The 13790-nt window shown below is 37.0% G+C and overlaps 1 protein-coding gene across 1 annotated transcript in view; it reads left to right on the top strand.

Annotated features, from left to right (window-relative positions):
• ADAMTS6 (ADAM metallopeptidase with thrombospondin type 1 motif 6) overlaps nt 1-13790 on the top strand; it is a 295386-nt gene that overhangs the window by 200941 nt on the left and 80655 nt on the right. The window contains exons 12-13 of the mRNA XM_027606633.2: nt 2631-2776; nt 4905-4968. Of these exons, the coding sequence (XP_027462434.1) occupies nt 2631-2776; nt 4905-4968 (210 nt within the window). The remainder of the gene's footprint in view (nt 1-2630; nt 2777-4904; nt 4969-13790) is intronic.

Here is a 13790-nt window from a genome sequence, read left to right as displayed (position 1 = left end):
TATTAAATATATATGCATTAAAAAAAAAACAGGCTCATAGATACAGAGGACAATTTGATGGTTGCCAGGGGTGGGAGAAATGGGTCAACAGTTTTTGGTTTTGTCTTTTTAGTTTAAATAATTTTTTATAATAGAGGGTATTAAAAATTCTGTCAACAAATTTAAAAATGGTGAGAGCCATCAACTATAGGAAGAGATAAACGTGCACCATTCACTGTGGAGAGAAACAAATCTTCCTAAGGGTGCTTAATGATTTCTTTCTGCATTCTGGAAAATTTGTGTGGCTTCCAAGAATTCGTATCATCATCATCATCCGGGGCTGGCAGGAACTTAGCTTTCTCCAGGGCTTTGGAAGGTTATGAGTGCTGTCCACACCACGTTTAGATCTCTCCCATTGCATAAGCCTCATTTCTACTTATGAGCATTCCATTTTAACAGTGATATTAGCTAATTTCATTGAAGACCTAATATGAAACAACCACTGTTATAATCACTTTATGTGCCCTACCAGAGGGATGGTGTTATTATTCCCATTTTACAGATGAGAAAATGGAGATCCAGAGATATTAAAGAATTTGCCCAATGGTTACTAATATTTACAGAACTCTTTTTATGTATCAGATACTTTCTACCATGTTCTTCACATTATCTTTATTTAGTCTCACATGCTATAGGCTCTATTATTATTTACCTTTTTATTTATGAAGAAGCTCAGATGCAGATAGGTCAAGTTACTTTTTCAGTATCTCAGTTCTTATTCAGGTCTCAGTTCTCAACCATCATACTATCTTGCCTCTCAGGATATATTTTGCTAGAATAACTTGATTATTTGTGGGCTTAGATTTGTTGCTGAATTTGCCCCTTCAAAGCAAAGATGAATTACCAAAAATGAGTAGGGAGCTATGTTCATAATTTTTAAAATAAATAAATAGCTATATGTACATCTCCTGGTTTTACATACTAATGAGAAGAGACAAATACTAAAGAAATAATTTAAAAAATAAACAGGGTAATTTAAAATAGTGGTAAGTGCTATGAGGGAACTAAAACAGGAGGATGTAATCTCTATTACACCCTGGAGTTGGAGGTGGGAGGGTGGGAAGGAGTGGGGAGATACCCCTCTTCAGAATAAGGGTAGTCAAGGAAAGACCTTTCTGATGAAAGGACACTTGATTGAGACCAAATGATGAGAAGACAGCAACATAAGTAATTGGGAGAATAATATTCCCAGAAGGACCAGCAAATGCAAATGCCCAAAAGAGGGAACAAACTTAGTGTATTGAGGAAAAGAAAGAAGTCCAGTGTTCTGGACCAATCTGCAAGGGAGAATAAGACTGGAGAAGAAGTTAGGGGTCAGATCACAAAGGCCACCGCTGACCAGAGTTAAGGGAAGTAGGAAAGTAGTGCAATCACTTAAGCAAAAAGTGATATGATGTGATACGTTTTTTTAAAAGAGCTCTCTGAATGCTTACTAGAGAATGGGCTGATTAAGGGTAGAAAAAAGTAGAGGCATAGAGACCAGGTAAGAAGCTATTCCATTTGCCTATTTTGTCTGATGTGGTAGCCATGAAAATGATGAAAAGCGAAAGAATTCCAGCTATGTGGAAGTAGTGTAATAGACTCATTACTTTCTAAGTATCATATATCAGAATACCTTTGCATTTTAATATAAAGTTGAATTTTTGTGTAACAATCTGACGTTGCTGCCAGTTATTCAACTCTAAGAATGTTTCTTATTGTTATTCATATAAACAAATGACTTTCACAGCATCAGTATGGTTTGTCAAAATTTGGTAATTCAGAAAAATGCACGGGTAAAAGCCTAGAAATCCTTGGTTTAAAAAAAAAAAAAGGCTTTCATTTTTACCATATTCTGCAAATAAGATTTATCATGTTAGAGTTATGAGCTGATTATGTGATGTCTGTGTCTCGATAAATTATTCCTGGCTCTCTAGTTACACGCAGTATGTGTGGTTGGTTTACTGCAGAGTAAAGCTGAAAGAATTCCAGTACACATGTTCATGCAGGGACTATACACATGGCTAGTCAGTGTATGTAAGAGTTTTTTGTACCCTGTCCCTAGTATCTTGGCATTACTTTTATTATGTCTGCAGGACTCGTGTAGATGAAATGCCACAACACATTCTTTTACTATTGTAGCCTCAACCAGCTTTTTTTTTTTTTTTTTTTTTTTTTAAGTAAAAGCAATTACCATCATAAAAATTCCTTACTGGGGAACTTTCCATATTGCGTTATCATTCCATGAGCCTAATAATAGTGGAATATAAAGAAAAAAAATTCTAATGCTAAAATATCTAAAAAAGACTTGAGTTCTCTTTAATGAGGAATACTAGGATTCTGGAGGAAGAGAAATAAGAAAAAAAGGAAGTAAAGTCAAGTTTTCTGGACTCGGTAAGGTTAGAGATTTATAAATCATTGCCTAGCCAAAGATAATTTGCAAATCACATGCACCTTTGCCATTGTCTAAACACAGTTAAAGAACTCTCAGTCTGTTATCTATTGGAGAATGCTAATGCCTATAATTGGTCATTGCTGGACCTTATGTATTTCTAACCTGATAGCTCTATCTGTCTAAAAGCTAATTCTGTGTTTTCTGTGAAATCTTGCAGTGGTGTTATCAGGGAGATTGTGTTCCTTTTGGCACTTGGCCCCAGAGCATAGATGGGGGCTGGGGTCCCTGGTCACTATGGGGAGAGTGCAGCAGGACCTGCGGGGGAGGCGTCTCCTCATCCCTAAGACACTGTGACAGTCCAGCGTAAGTAGCTAAAGTAAGCCGGAGCCAACAAAAAGACACAGTTGGAAATGATTCAAAGCTGTGGTTTCACATGTTATCTGTAAAAACGTTTCACTAGTGAGCCAAGTGTTTGTCTTCTGAACAAGCAATAGGCACAGGAGAGTGGAAGAGCCTTGTTAGACAGACTTTCTTTTTCTTCCTTCCCCCTTACTGTGCAACTAAAAATAAAAGAAAAAGAAAAAAGAATAGCATTGTTTATCTATCCCAGGTATAGCCAGACCTTTAATCTAGCAATAATCAGATAGATTTCCCCCTCCAAAAACTACTGAATTATGGATGAATCCAGGTCTGCTCTTAGCTACATTACCATTATTCCCAGGAAACGTAAATCTTTTCGCATGTCACATAAAATTATTACTGCTACATTAGTATTAAAAGGACCAATGAGAGCACTTCAAGGGTTGAAATGCCTTGATTCGCATCACAAATCACAATGAAAAGAATACTGCCCATGTGTTAAAATAGTTTCCATTCACATGCCCCTATTAATCATCTTCCGGAGCTGCCACCACTTTTCTCCCCGTGACTATTTTATGCAGGTCAGACTGTTCCTCTCCCACCACTCTTTTTCTCCGGTCAGAGTCCCCCTGGTGAAAGGCCAGCCCCATCAGTATTCTTTGGTAGCTGTATTGCTTCTCCCTCCCACCAGTGCCCATTACAGGTGGACCAGTCCCCCAGTTAGACTTTCCTGTCCGCCCAGAGACTAAACTGCTCCTTAGCTGCTGCATATCAAGTGCTCCCCTTTTTGTCTCTAGCTCAGGTTGCAGGCCTCCTTTCCCAACTAGTGTTTGGTGCAGCATTGCGTTGTAATATCCCTTCTGCTTTTTTCCCTTCCTGGGGAAAAGATAGTCAGCTTTCATTTTTTAGTTTTCTCTTTTTAACTCGGGATCCCTCTCTTTAGTTCCCCCTCTAAACATCTCTTTTCTTCTCTTTTACTCTTTTTAGTTTGAAATTATTTCCCTTTACACTCGTTCTGTGTTTCCATTCTCCAGCTTTCTTTCCATTATTATCTTTCTGCTAAACAGAGCTAGCTAACTGTCACCCACTCATCAACTAGTCATGCTACCATCATCCCCATGCCCTTGTTTCTGTCTGACCAAACCATGTCTCCCAAGCTGATTTAAACTGGGCCATCCTTTTCCTTTTTAGAATCAGTATCCACTGGCATTCAAAATATATTCAAAATGTAACTTTAATTATTCCATTGACTACCAGTGAGCCAAAATTATAATTATACTTGATCTTTTTCAAACAAGTCCAGAATAATTACCTAAGCTCAACTGCAGGCTACTATAAATTAGTAACCAAAAATATAAACATCTATGATAATAAGTAATATACCCAGATCCTTAAGAGAATGACTTGGACTTCTTTTAAAAGAAGAAGTTAGTTTTTTCTATTCGAAATAGCATGTGCGAATAATAGCATATGGCTTTCCTAATGATAAATATTTAAAAAATTAATTTATGTAAGTCAAATATTGGACATCTTACTTTTTCATTAATTGGTGTGTAATATACAGTATATAATGCAAAGCCATCTGGTTTTTAAATGTAATTTTTCAGATTTCATGTAATGAGATAGAAATTCATTTCTGCATTATTTACTTTGAACTGAAGCTATTGCCAGAGACTTACTTAGTATTCTGTCATTTCCAGTCTGGAAAAAATAGTAAACTTAACATTTCCTACTTGGTGAACAGATAGTATCAGATTATGTGTTTTGTTGAATATGATTCAAGTGGTTTTTCATTATAAGTAAGTGATTTTTAAACTCATTGTGTTGAACTGAGTACCTGCTTACTATGATAATTAGAAAATAAATTTATTTAATTGCATTTTCTTAAGAATGTAAATCATGACAGCTTAGAGTCTTGTAAAGTTATTCGTAGCAAACTGCCTTAGTTTTTATGTTTAACAACCGTAATCATTATTGCTAACAATCACCAGCATGATTGTTATTTTAATAACTAGTAAAATGTCAAATTTTGTATTTTCTTAAAATAAATGCTAATATGTTTTCATCAAGCAATATATATACTCTTTATGTAGACAGATATATTCACATGTTAAACAAAATATGTTTTCAGACCTTCAGGAGGTGGAAAATATTGCCTTGGGGAAAGGAAACGATATCGCTCCTGTAACACAGATGTAAGTAAAACCAAACTTTGCTATGAAAAATTAGCTTACGTTTCCCCTAGAGCAGGGAAATTCTTAAAACTGTAAGCTATTTGGTCATAAATCCATGTGTACGAAGGTCACATGAATTTTTTAAATTGTTAATAGTGAATGGAACGGGCCTCACATCCAGAAATTCCATCAACAGGGGACAAGGGGAAGCTCCAGCACTAGGAGCAAATACAATCTCCCCCAATAGGTACCAAGAGAGAGTCGTAGGTCCCCCAAAATGACTTGGTCCCCCAACACTCACACCTTTGCCACCACTATCTTTCCACCAGGATTAATCTTATTATGCCCATAAAATAAGATTATTTTATGTTTGCCACTCTAAGAAGCCCCAGATTCTCAGGTCATTCCTCATCTCTTGCCATCCAATCCCATAAAGTTCTGCATATCACATCTTCTGTTTTGTATCTCTGCCCAGCTACTGAAACTTTTCTTCTGGGCCCTTAGGGATTCATGATCCATTGGCAGCAAAAGCCCTTATATCTTGATGTCTCTGAATTTTCCTTCTCTTCACTTTGTTGTTCTAATGGAAACTGGCTGTCCTCTAATGATACTTAAAATAAACTTTAGGCTTCTAAAGGTGTTTTCTCACTTAGCTCTTGAATGAGTGGAAGTGAATTGACTTTTTTTTTTCAATATCTCATTACCTCTTTCGATCATTCTTCCTCCCTCCTACTTAAAAACCACACCTTTTAATTTCATGTCATCAGACTGTTACACAGTATTCCTCACCGTCATGCTCTCCAACTCTATTCTTACCTTAATTCTTGGTTATTTCATAAATATATAGATATTTTCCTAATATCTTCTCTTCTGGATTTTTCCATAAACATACAAACATATTGTTATTTCTCCTATCTTAAAAAAACAAAAACAAAACACCTGCCAGTTCTTTTCACATTTTTTTCTTCCCTTTGAAATGAAATTCCTCGAAAGAGTTATATACTTCCATATCCAGTTCCCTTGATTTTTCCCCAAAACTGTTCCTGTCAGATTTTTGCTGCCATCATTCTACTAAAAATGCTCTTGTCAAGTCAAAGGCTAGATGACTTCCATGTTGCTAAATCCAATAGTCAATTCTGAGTATGTTCATCTTACTTGATAGTCAGTAGGCTTCCATAACATACAACTTTTTTGGTTGTCCTTTTTTACTGCTGCTTGTTTTTTCTCATTCTCCTTTGCTGGTTCCTACTCTTTTTCTCTTACTTCTTAGAGTGTCCAGGACCTAGTCCTTGCCCTTCTTTTGTGCACTACCAGTATTCATTTCCTTGGGGATCTCATCCAGTTTCATTGCTTTTGATAGCATTCATATGTCCTTTGATGCCCAATTTTATATTTTTAGCCCAGATTTCTTTCATGGATTCCAGACTCGTATCTTACCATTGATTAGACTTTTAATAGACATCGGATATTTAACACGTCCAAATGTTATCTCTAAAACATTCCCATTTACCTGTACCTCCCAGTTTGAGTCATTCTAGATTCCATTCTCTCACAGCTCATATCTAATCCCTCAGGAAATCCCATTGGCTTTCCCTTCAAGATATATCCTAGATCTGACTACTTCTCACTTCCTCCACTGCTACTACTCTGTTCTTCACTGACTTAGTCTGAAGAGCTTTTTCAGTGGATTTCCCATTACTACTCTTGCTCCCTACAGTTCTCAATACAGGAGGCAGAGTGAGTCAGATTATATCCTTTACTCAAAACCCTTCAGTGACTCCGTTTTACTTTAATCCAGGGCCCTTAGAAAGGCCTGCAAGGAGTATACAATCTAGCCCTCTATTACTTTTCTGAACTAATCTCTTACTATTTCCTCCTCAGTAACCCTGCCCCAGCCACATGGGCCTCCTTCCTTGTACATACCAGGCACGCTCCCACCTCAGGGCTTTTGCATTGCCCATTTCCTTTACCTTATATACTCTTCTCCCAAAATGGCTTCCTCTTTTACCTCACCTTTATTCAACTGTCACCTTCTGAGTGAGCCCTAGCCTGAATATCGTATTTAAAATTGCAATATTCCCTACTTCCTACAACCCTGAGACTCCTAATCTTCCTTACCCTTCTCTATTTCCCCCCATACATACTTATAATATACTCTCTAGCTTATTGATCATATTACTTCTATGTTACATTTGCATCCTAAAGTAATAACATGTAGCTTCAATTACAATGATCGTTTCAACCTACCAGCATTATTTATTCATTCACTCAACAAACCATTGAGTGCCTATTGTATATCAGACTGTTCTAGAGTGAGAAGGACAATTTCTGCTCTCAAGGATCTTATAATTTCCTGGAAAATCAGTTAAGTGCAGAAAATCACCATTCAGCATGATAAATGTATGATATCTTAGAATAAGTATGGGATGCTATAAAAGCACATAGAATGGGCACATAGCCTAATTAAGGATTTAGGGATTTCTTCCCATAGGAAGGTAAAGATATGAAGGGCAAATAGGAGCTGACCAGAAAAGAAGAACGTGACAATGAGAGCATTCTAGGTAGAAGGAAAATTAAGTGCAAGACTTTTAGGTTAAACAGCATGATACTTACTTGGAGGTAGTAAGACGCCATTCAAAAACTTAACCTCAGATTTATACTTTATGTGAGAATGGATCGGAGAAGGTGAGACTACAACAGAACAATAAACAGATCAGAAAGAATTTAAGGGTACTAGTAGGAATGACTGAAGTGCTGAGTCATGCATTCTGCACTGAGAATGACAGTCTAAAGAGGGCTAAGAGGAGAAAATTAAGGACCTAACTTCAAAAATCCATAAAAATTGAAGAACCAATGTAGTAGTAGGAAAAACAGGGTGAGGGAGATAGAAGGTATGGGGATCAGAGAATGCAATGTACTTGAATTTCATATATGACAAGTGAGACTATTCTCAATGATGACAAATCTGCAGTGTGGCCAAGGGAATACATGCCTAGCCTTGGGCAGAGATGAAGGAGTTCAGGGGTCTTCAAGGCCAGGGAATTTGGGGAGTCTTCTATGCAGATGTTGAGGTCACTCAGGATGATGTTAAAACCTGGAGTATAGAGTGAGACTGTGAACCAGGTACCAGACCCTTTAATAAATAGAGAAAATGACCATGATGAGGTCAGTAGGAATGATGAAGCCAGATAGTGATTTGGATGAATAGCACGAATTTCAGAATAGAGGTTTTACCTAAGGGTAGAATACATTAATATCTACTGTACATCAGACTATGTTAGGTAGGTGTGAGAAAGTCAAACCCATGTCTCAATTCACATTTGTTTCTATTATACAATTGTAGGGGCAGGCACATTCTTTGACCTTAATAAGAATAGGTACTATAATACGAATAATGTATGATAAGGAAAAGAAAAAGAAACAAAAAGTACTATAGACATATCAGCCTTGTTGCTTTTTACCCATGAACTTTGTTTTAGATGCTCAAACTGTAGAACTTGCTATTGGTGGATTGACATTTCTACTATCAGCTTTGGCTTCTGTTTTAGCTTTCAGCAAATGATACAATTAACATAACTATATCATGGAAATACAGATTTTTTTCACAAATCTAGACTTTACTAGTTCAGAACATGAGACAGTTCAGTTACCACACTGAAATTTATTTTCAGAATAAGTTCATAAAACTGTCTGAGCATAAGTTTATAAGGTGGAGACTTTTAAAGTATAATCTAATATATGAAAATTTAAACTTTCAGAACACATAACCTACTTGCACTGTCCCAGAGAACTTTCTTCATTGATAGAAATGTTCTACATGTGCATTGTCCAGTCTGGTGGCCACTAGCCAAATTAGCTCTGAGCACTTGAAATGTGGCTAGTGTTGGGGCACCTGGGTGGCTCCGACAGTTAAGTGTTTGACTCTTGATCTCACCTCAGGTTTCGATCTCAGGGTCCTGAGTTCAAACTCTGTGTTGCGCTCCATGCGGAGCATGGGGCCTATTTAAAAAAAAAAAAAAAGTGTAAACAAAAAGCAGAACTTTTAAGTTTAATTAATTTAAATTCGAATAGCTACATGTTGCTCATGGCAACCATGTCGGACAGCACCGAGCTACATAGTCTAGCTATGCAGTAGAAAAATAATTGTTATAAAGAAGACTTTAAATATTATATATAAAATTCTCAAAACAAATCAATCTTAGATCATTTTGGAAACAAATGTAGAATATTTCCATTTTTGGTAATGATAGAGTAAGTTACTCTGACAGAACTCTTTTCAAGAATTATTGAATAAGAATGTTTTAAAACATCACTTTTAAAATCTGCAACTCACTGATAAGATAGTGAGGGAAATTCCGGAAGGTCAAATTCTTTGAGAAAGGGGAACTCAAAAATGTAAGTGGAGCACCTAAAGTACTTTTGCCCTGACAGTATTCAGAGGAAGAGACCAGATAAACTGCTACTGTGTCTCTTTCCTTCCTCTAAGGAAAGCTTTTCCCAAAGCTCCTTCCTTGTTCCTTGACAGACTTCATTCATGTTTTATTGGCCTGGAGGCTACATATCCATTTTAAACCAGTCATGGGCAAAAAAGAATGGGATTACCATAATTGGTTTAGACTAATCCAGATTTGCCCCTAGCATGAAGTTAAGGTCACCTTTCCTGAGAGGTAGATTCCTGGGCAAAAATCAGAATTCTGTTAGCAATAAAGTGGAGAGTTCGCCACACATGTTTGCTCAGAGCTCATTTAGTTTCCAACTTTACTAGTAAAAGTAGGAGCAACAGAAGTAGTAGTGGTAGTAGCTGCTGCTAACATTTACTGAGCATTCACTATGTGCTGGACCCATTAATTTAACCATATTTTCTTCCCAATCTGAGAGTTCTTCTCCTTCTCCTGGGCAATGAGTTGGCTTGCTGAGATATTTTAAATTTTTATTCTTTCAATAAAAATCTAGAAAAAATATGCGAATTTAAAATTTTGGTATAATCTGTTCTATTACAACTTTGCCTCTGCAACACAAATTAGCTCATAAGTGATTGTCATTTTGTGCCATATTTTTTGCCACTAAGTGATGTAGCGACTAAAGTCAAACTACATTGATACAATTGAATGGTAGAGGAAAATTGTAGTGTATATGATGACCCTTTATCCCACAGTCTTCTTTTTGCTAGTTTGGCCTCATGCTCTGTCATAGAACTCCTTATCATATGTTTCTGCCTGTTCTTTGTACATTGCCCTCTTGTCTCTATAACTCAACCTTCTCAACCCTTTCTAAATTATTTCACTTTTTTGAGGGGACGGTGAATAGAGTCCTATGTTTACTCCAGTATTCCCTTGTTAGGAGTTTGCCATGTATTTTTTAAACTGTGCTAGTATTTTATTAGAATTGTTAATTGTTTTTGTTAGTGTCCTGTCTTTGATTTGTCTGCCTCTAATGCTATTTTTCTCATATGCCTGCTATTTTTACTGTGCAATTTTGTAGAAAGAGGTTTTTCAAGAATGTATTAGAGTAGAAACTCCTATATTTTATAAATCTTTTCTAAAGTTTCTATTGTTTAGACTATATTAGACAGAGAATTTAATGAAAAATCATGAAGAGTGAATTGATTGTAGTTAAGATTGAGTCATGCAAGCAAAAGAACTTTGGTATGTTCCAGTAAGCATAGAATGGGTGTTACTATGGAAGTATTATAGGGTTATTGTGTTTGTATTCTTTAAATTAACCTTGGAACTTTTTTCTAAATGTACAATGGTTTATTTATTTATTTATTTATTTATTTTCAAGATTTTATTTATTTATTTGACAGAGGGAGACACAGCGAGAGAGGGAACACAAGCAGGGGGAGTGGGAGAGGGAGAAGCAGGCTTCCTGCTGAGCAGGGAGCCCAATGCGGGGCTCGATCCCAGAACCCTGGATCATGACCTGAGCTGAAGGCAGACGCTTAACGACTGAGCCACCCAGGCGCCCCTGTACAATAGTTTAAGTGTTCTTTTTTTCCCCTGTATTGCCTGGGTGTCTGTTAATTTAAGGGATTCCAGGGTACACTTGTCTTTATAAGATCAGCCTCCAAACTTAGTGCATTTTTAACATCATTTAATACTGTGCTCATCATATTTAGTGACACTGTAAATAATATATGAGACATTTTTACACTTAGTTAAAATCAATTTGACAGTCTAAAACTAGGAAACAATTCATAAGCATTTTGGCTTGTCATTTGTGATCCAAGAGCTTTTCTTGAGACTTAAATAGGGAATAAAGGATAATTGCAAATGATCCTGGAAGAATTTACAAATCATCGCACAGAATGAGATCACGTTAGTCAGTCAAATGGCAGGAGCACCCGTTTATGAATCTTGGAGGTTTGCTTTCTGCCTTTTAATTTATACTCAGAATGCACATTATAATAAAAAATAGAAAATCTATGAGGCACCTGGGTGGCTCAGTTGGTTGAGTGCCTGACTCTTGATTTTGGCTCAGGTCATAATCTCAGGGTCTTGGGATCGAGCCCCATGTAGAGCCTACTTAAAATTCTCTCTCTCCCTCTCCTCTGCCCCTCCCCCCACATTCAGCCCCCCACCTCCAACACCCGCTCGTGTGAGCTCTTGCACACAGGCACACGTGCACTCTCTCTCTCTCTCAAAAAAAAAAAAAAGAAAGAAAGAAAAGAAACAAAATCTAGGAGATGTTAGTCTGATCCACTTGTCTTTGATAAGGCTACTTGCATTCCTTTTAAGATCTTACAACCCATTCATAGCCTGTCAGTTTCTCATGTAGTATAGCAGTCTTGACCTTCTCATTTCTGTGATTGGCCAGCTAGTACTATAGATTACCACTTTAGTTCTCATGTTTTTACATATCATAATTATTTATCATTGTTAGTCATTACTCTCTGATTAGAGTTGAGTTAGCTTCATTAAAAGCATAAGTGAAAAACAGAATAAATTAGAAAATCCAAGGAAAAGGAAAACAATATTCAGTTGGGATCAATACTTTAAATATGTATCATAAGCTCCTTCTGCATATTAAGATGGACCACACATTTTACTCTGAGTTTCTTAGAGGCGTGAGTAAACAGGCAAAACACTATCAATTCTAAGTTTCATAATGTCATGTAGCCACATCAAAAAGAGATATATCGCAAAGGAACACTTTACTATTTTGAAGTTTTGATTCTCCTATAGGGATCTCCACACTGGTGAATCAGATTGAAACATGCAAGGCTGACAGTACTCTTTTTGCTTAAGTTAGAGGAAAAATTAAAACTGAGAAACTTTGTAGGCCAAGTAATCTTAAAAAGTGGCTAGCACAAAAACAAGACAGCCACACCTTGTCCCCACTGCTGATTTAATTCCCACCACAAGCGTTTGAAGGATAGAGGAGTGGTAGAAAGACAAGAGCTCTCCAGTGGAAAGGGAACAATGTTCCCATTATTTCCTGTTCCATTTACCCCAGTTGGAAAGAAAAAGATCCCCAGAGATAGAAGAGGCAACTTGTAAAGAAAAAAATCTCAATCTTGAAAAAATTTAAAAATAGGTCAGAAAATTGTATCCAGCTGTAAAATTAGCTTGACCAGTCTCAACAGCAACTTAATCCGCCTGGAGGCCAAAGGTATTCACATGATAGACTCTGAAGCTGATTATCTGCATTAGGATGCATTAGGCAGTTTGCTCCCTAGATCATCATTGGTCACCCCAGAAGCCTTCAGAAGCAACTAGACAAGGACTCTTTCTTTGACAATCATGTATATGATGGTCTCCACGACAGAACAGCATGTAAAGACAATAACTATAGCAGGAACAAATTAAAATGGTTTTCATCTTGAAGTTACTGAGAAATCTGGAGCTTTTATTATAGATATAGAGTAGAATTGGATGAAGTTAGGTCTCACCATTAAAGTAGCAACTATAATAGAATATTTGGGATCATAAGCTAATCTAATAAATAATAGACATGGCCCTTGTGAGACTTTGGTTTGAAGAGCAGAATTTTATGGAAGTCATAATGCCATAAAAAAAGACATTTCTACATTTCCAAAAAGAATTCCTGTTTTAGCTTAGCTACTCTCCAAAACCAAAGGGGAAAAAAAATCCTCATTTTTCCTGTTGTATGTTATTTGTGATTTGTGTGTCTGCTTGATAATGTGACTAGTGTGGGGGTGACCAGATTAGGTGGAGGCTGGCAGCGCTGGTAGTGAAAGAACTCACCCAAGGCAGAACAAAGGAGGTAGAAGTTTATCAAATACACCACAAGGGAGAGACGGGCAGGACAGCAAAGCAGAGACTGTCTGCCAAGAGGCAGTGGTGGGGGTTGCAGTTAAAGAGGGAAGGTGAGGAAGTATGGGAATATATGGAATTTTCCTTTTTTTGGTATCTGTGTCTGGGTGTAAGTAACCCATAGGTCAGCTAAGGCTTATGGGTATTTGGAGGTGGGTTCCCTAATGGGCTGTTTGTATTCAGCCTGGGGCTTGGGGGTCACTGTGCGCCCTTCTACATTACTCAGGTTTCCATTTTTCAAGTTGGTTGCCAAAAGCAACCTCTACAACCAGGGTAAAACTTCTGGTGAAATACCTAAGCTTCACTCAGGCTGGGATGGAAAGTCGTATTTGTCTTGCATCTTAAACATCGCATTTCCTCCTTTATCTTATACATCAAAACTATTAAAAAAAGTATGGACTCAGAAGGGTTTCTAGGTCATCTGTGGTCTGTTCAAAAATTTAAGCATAAATTGTGTAGTACCTAGGTATTTTCTCAGTCAGTGTTTCTAGAGGGGCATACTGTTCTGCAATTTTTTTCTTCTTCAAGACCTTGCTTATGGTCATTAAGAGGTGATACACTCCTTTG

This window comes from Zalophus californianus, chromosome 5, assembly GCF_009762305.2.
Source record: "Zalophus californianus isolate mZalCal1 chromosome 5, mZalCal1.pri.v2, whole genome shotgun sequence".
In the NCBI taxonomy this organism is placed as follows: domain Eukaryota; kingdom Metazoa; phylum Chordata; class Mammalia; order Carnivora; family Otariidae; genus Zalophus; species Zalophus californianus.
The sequence above is the reverse complement of the archived record's forward strand: the minus strand, read 5'-3'. Positions and strand labels throughout refer to the sequence as shown.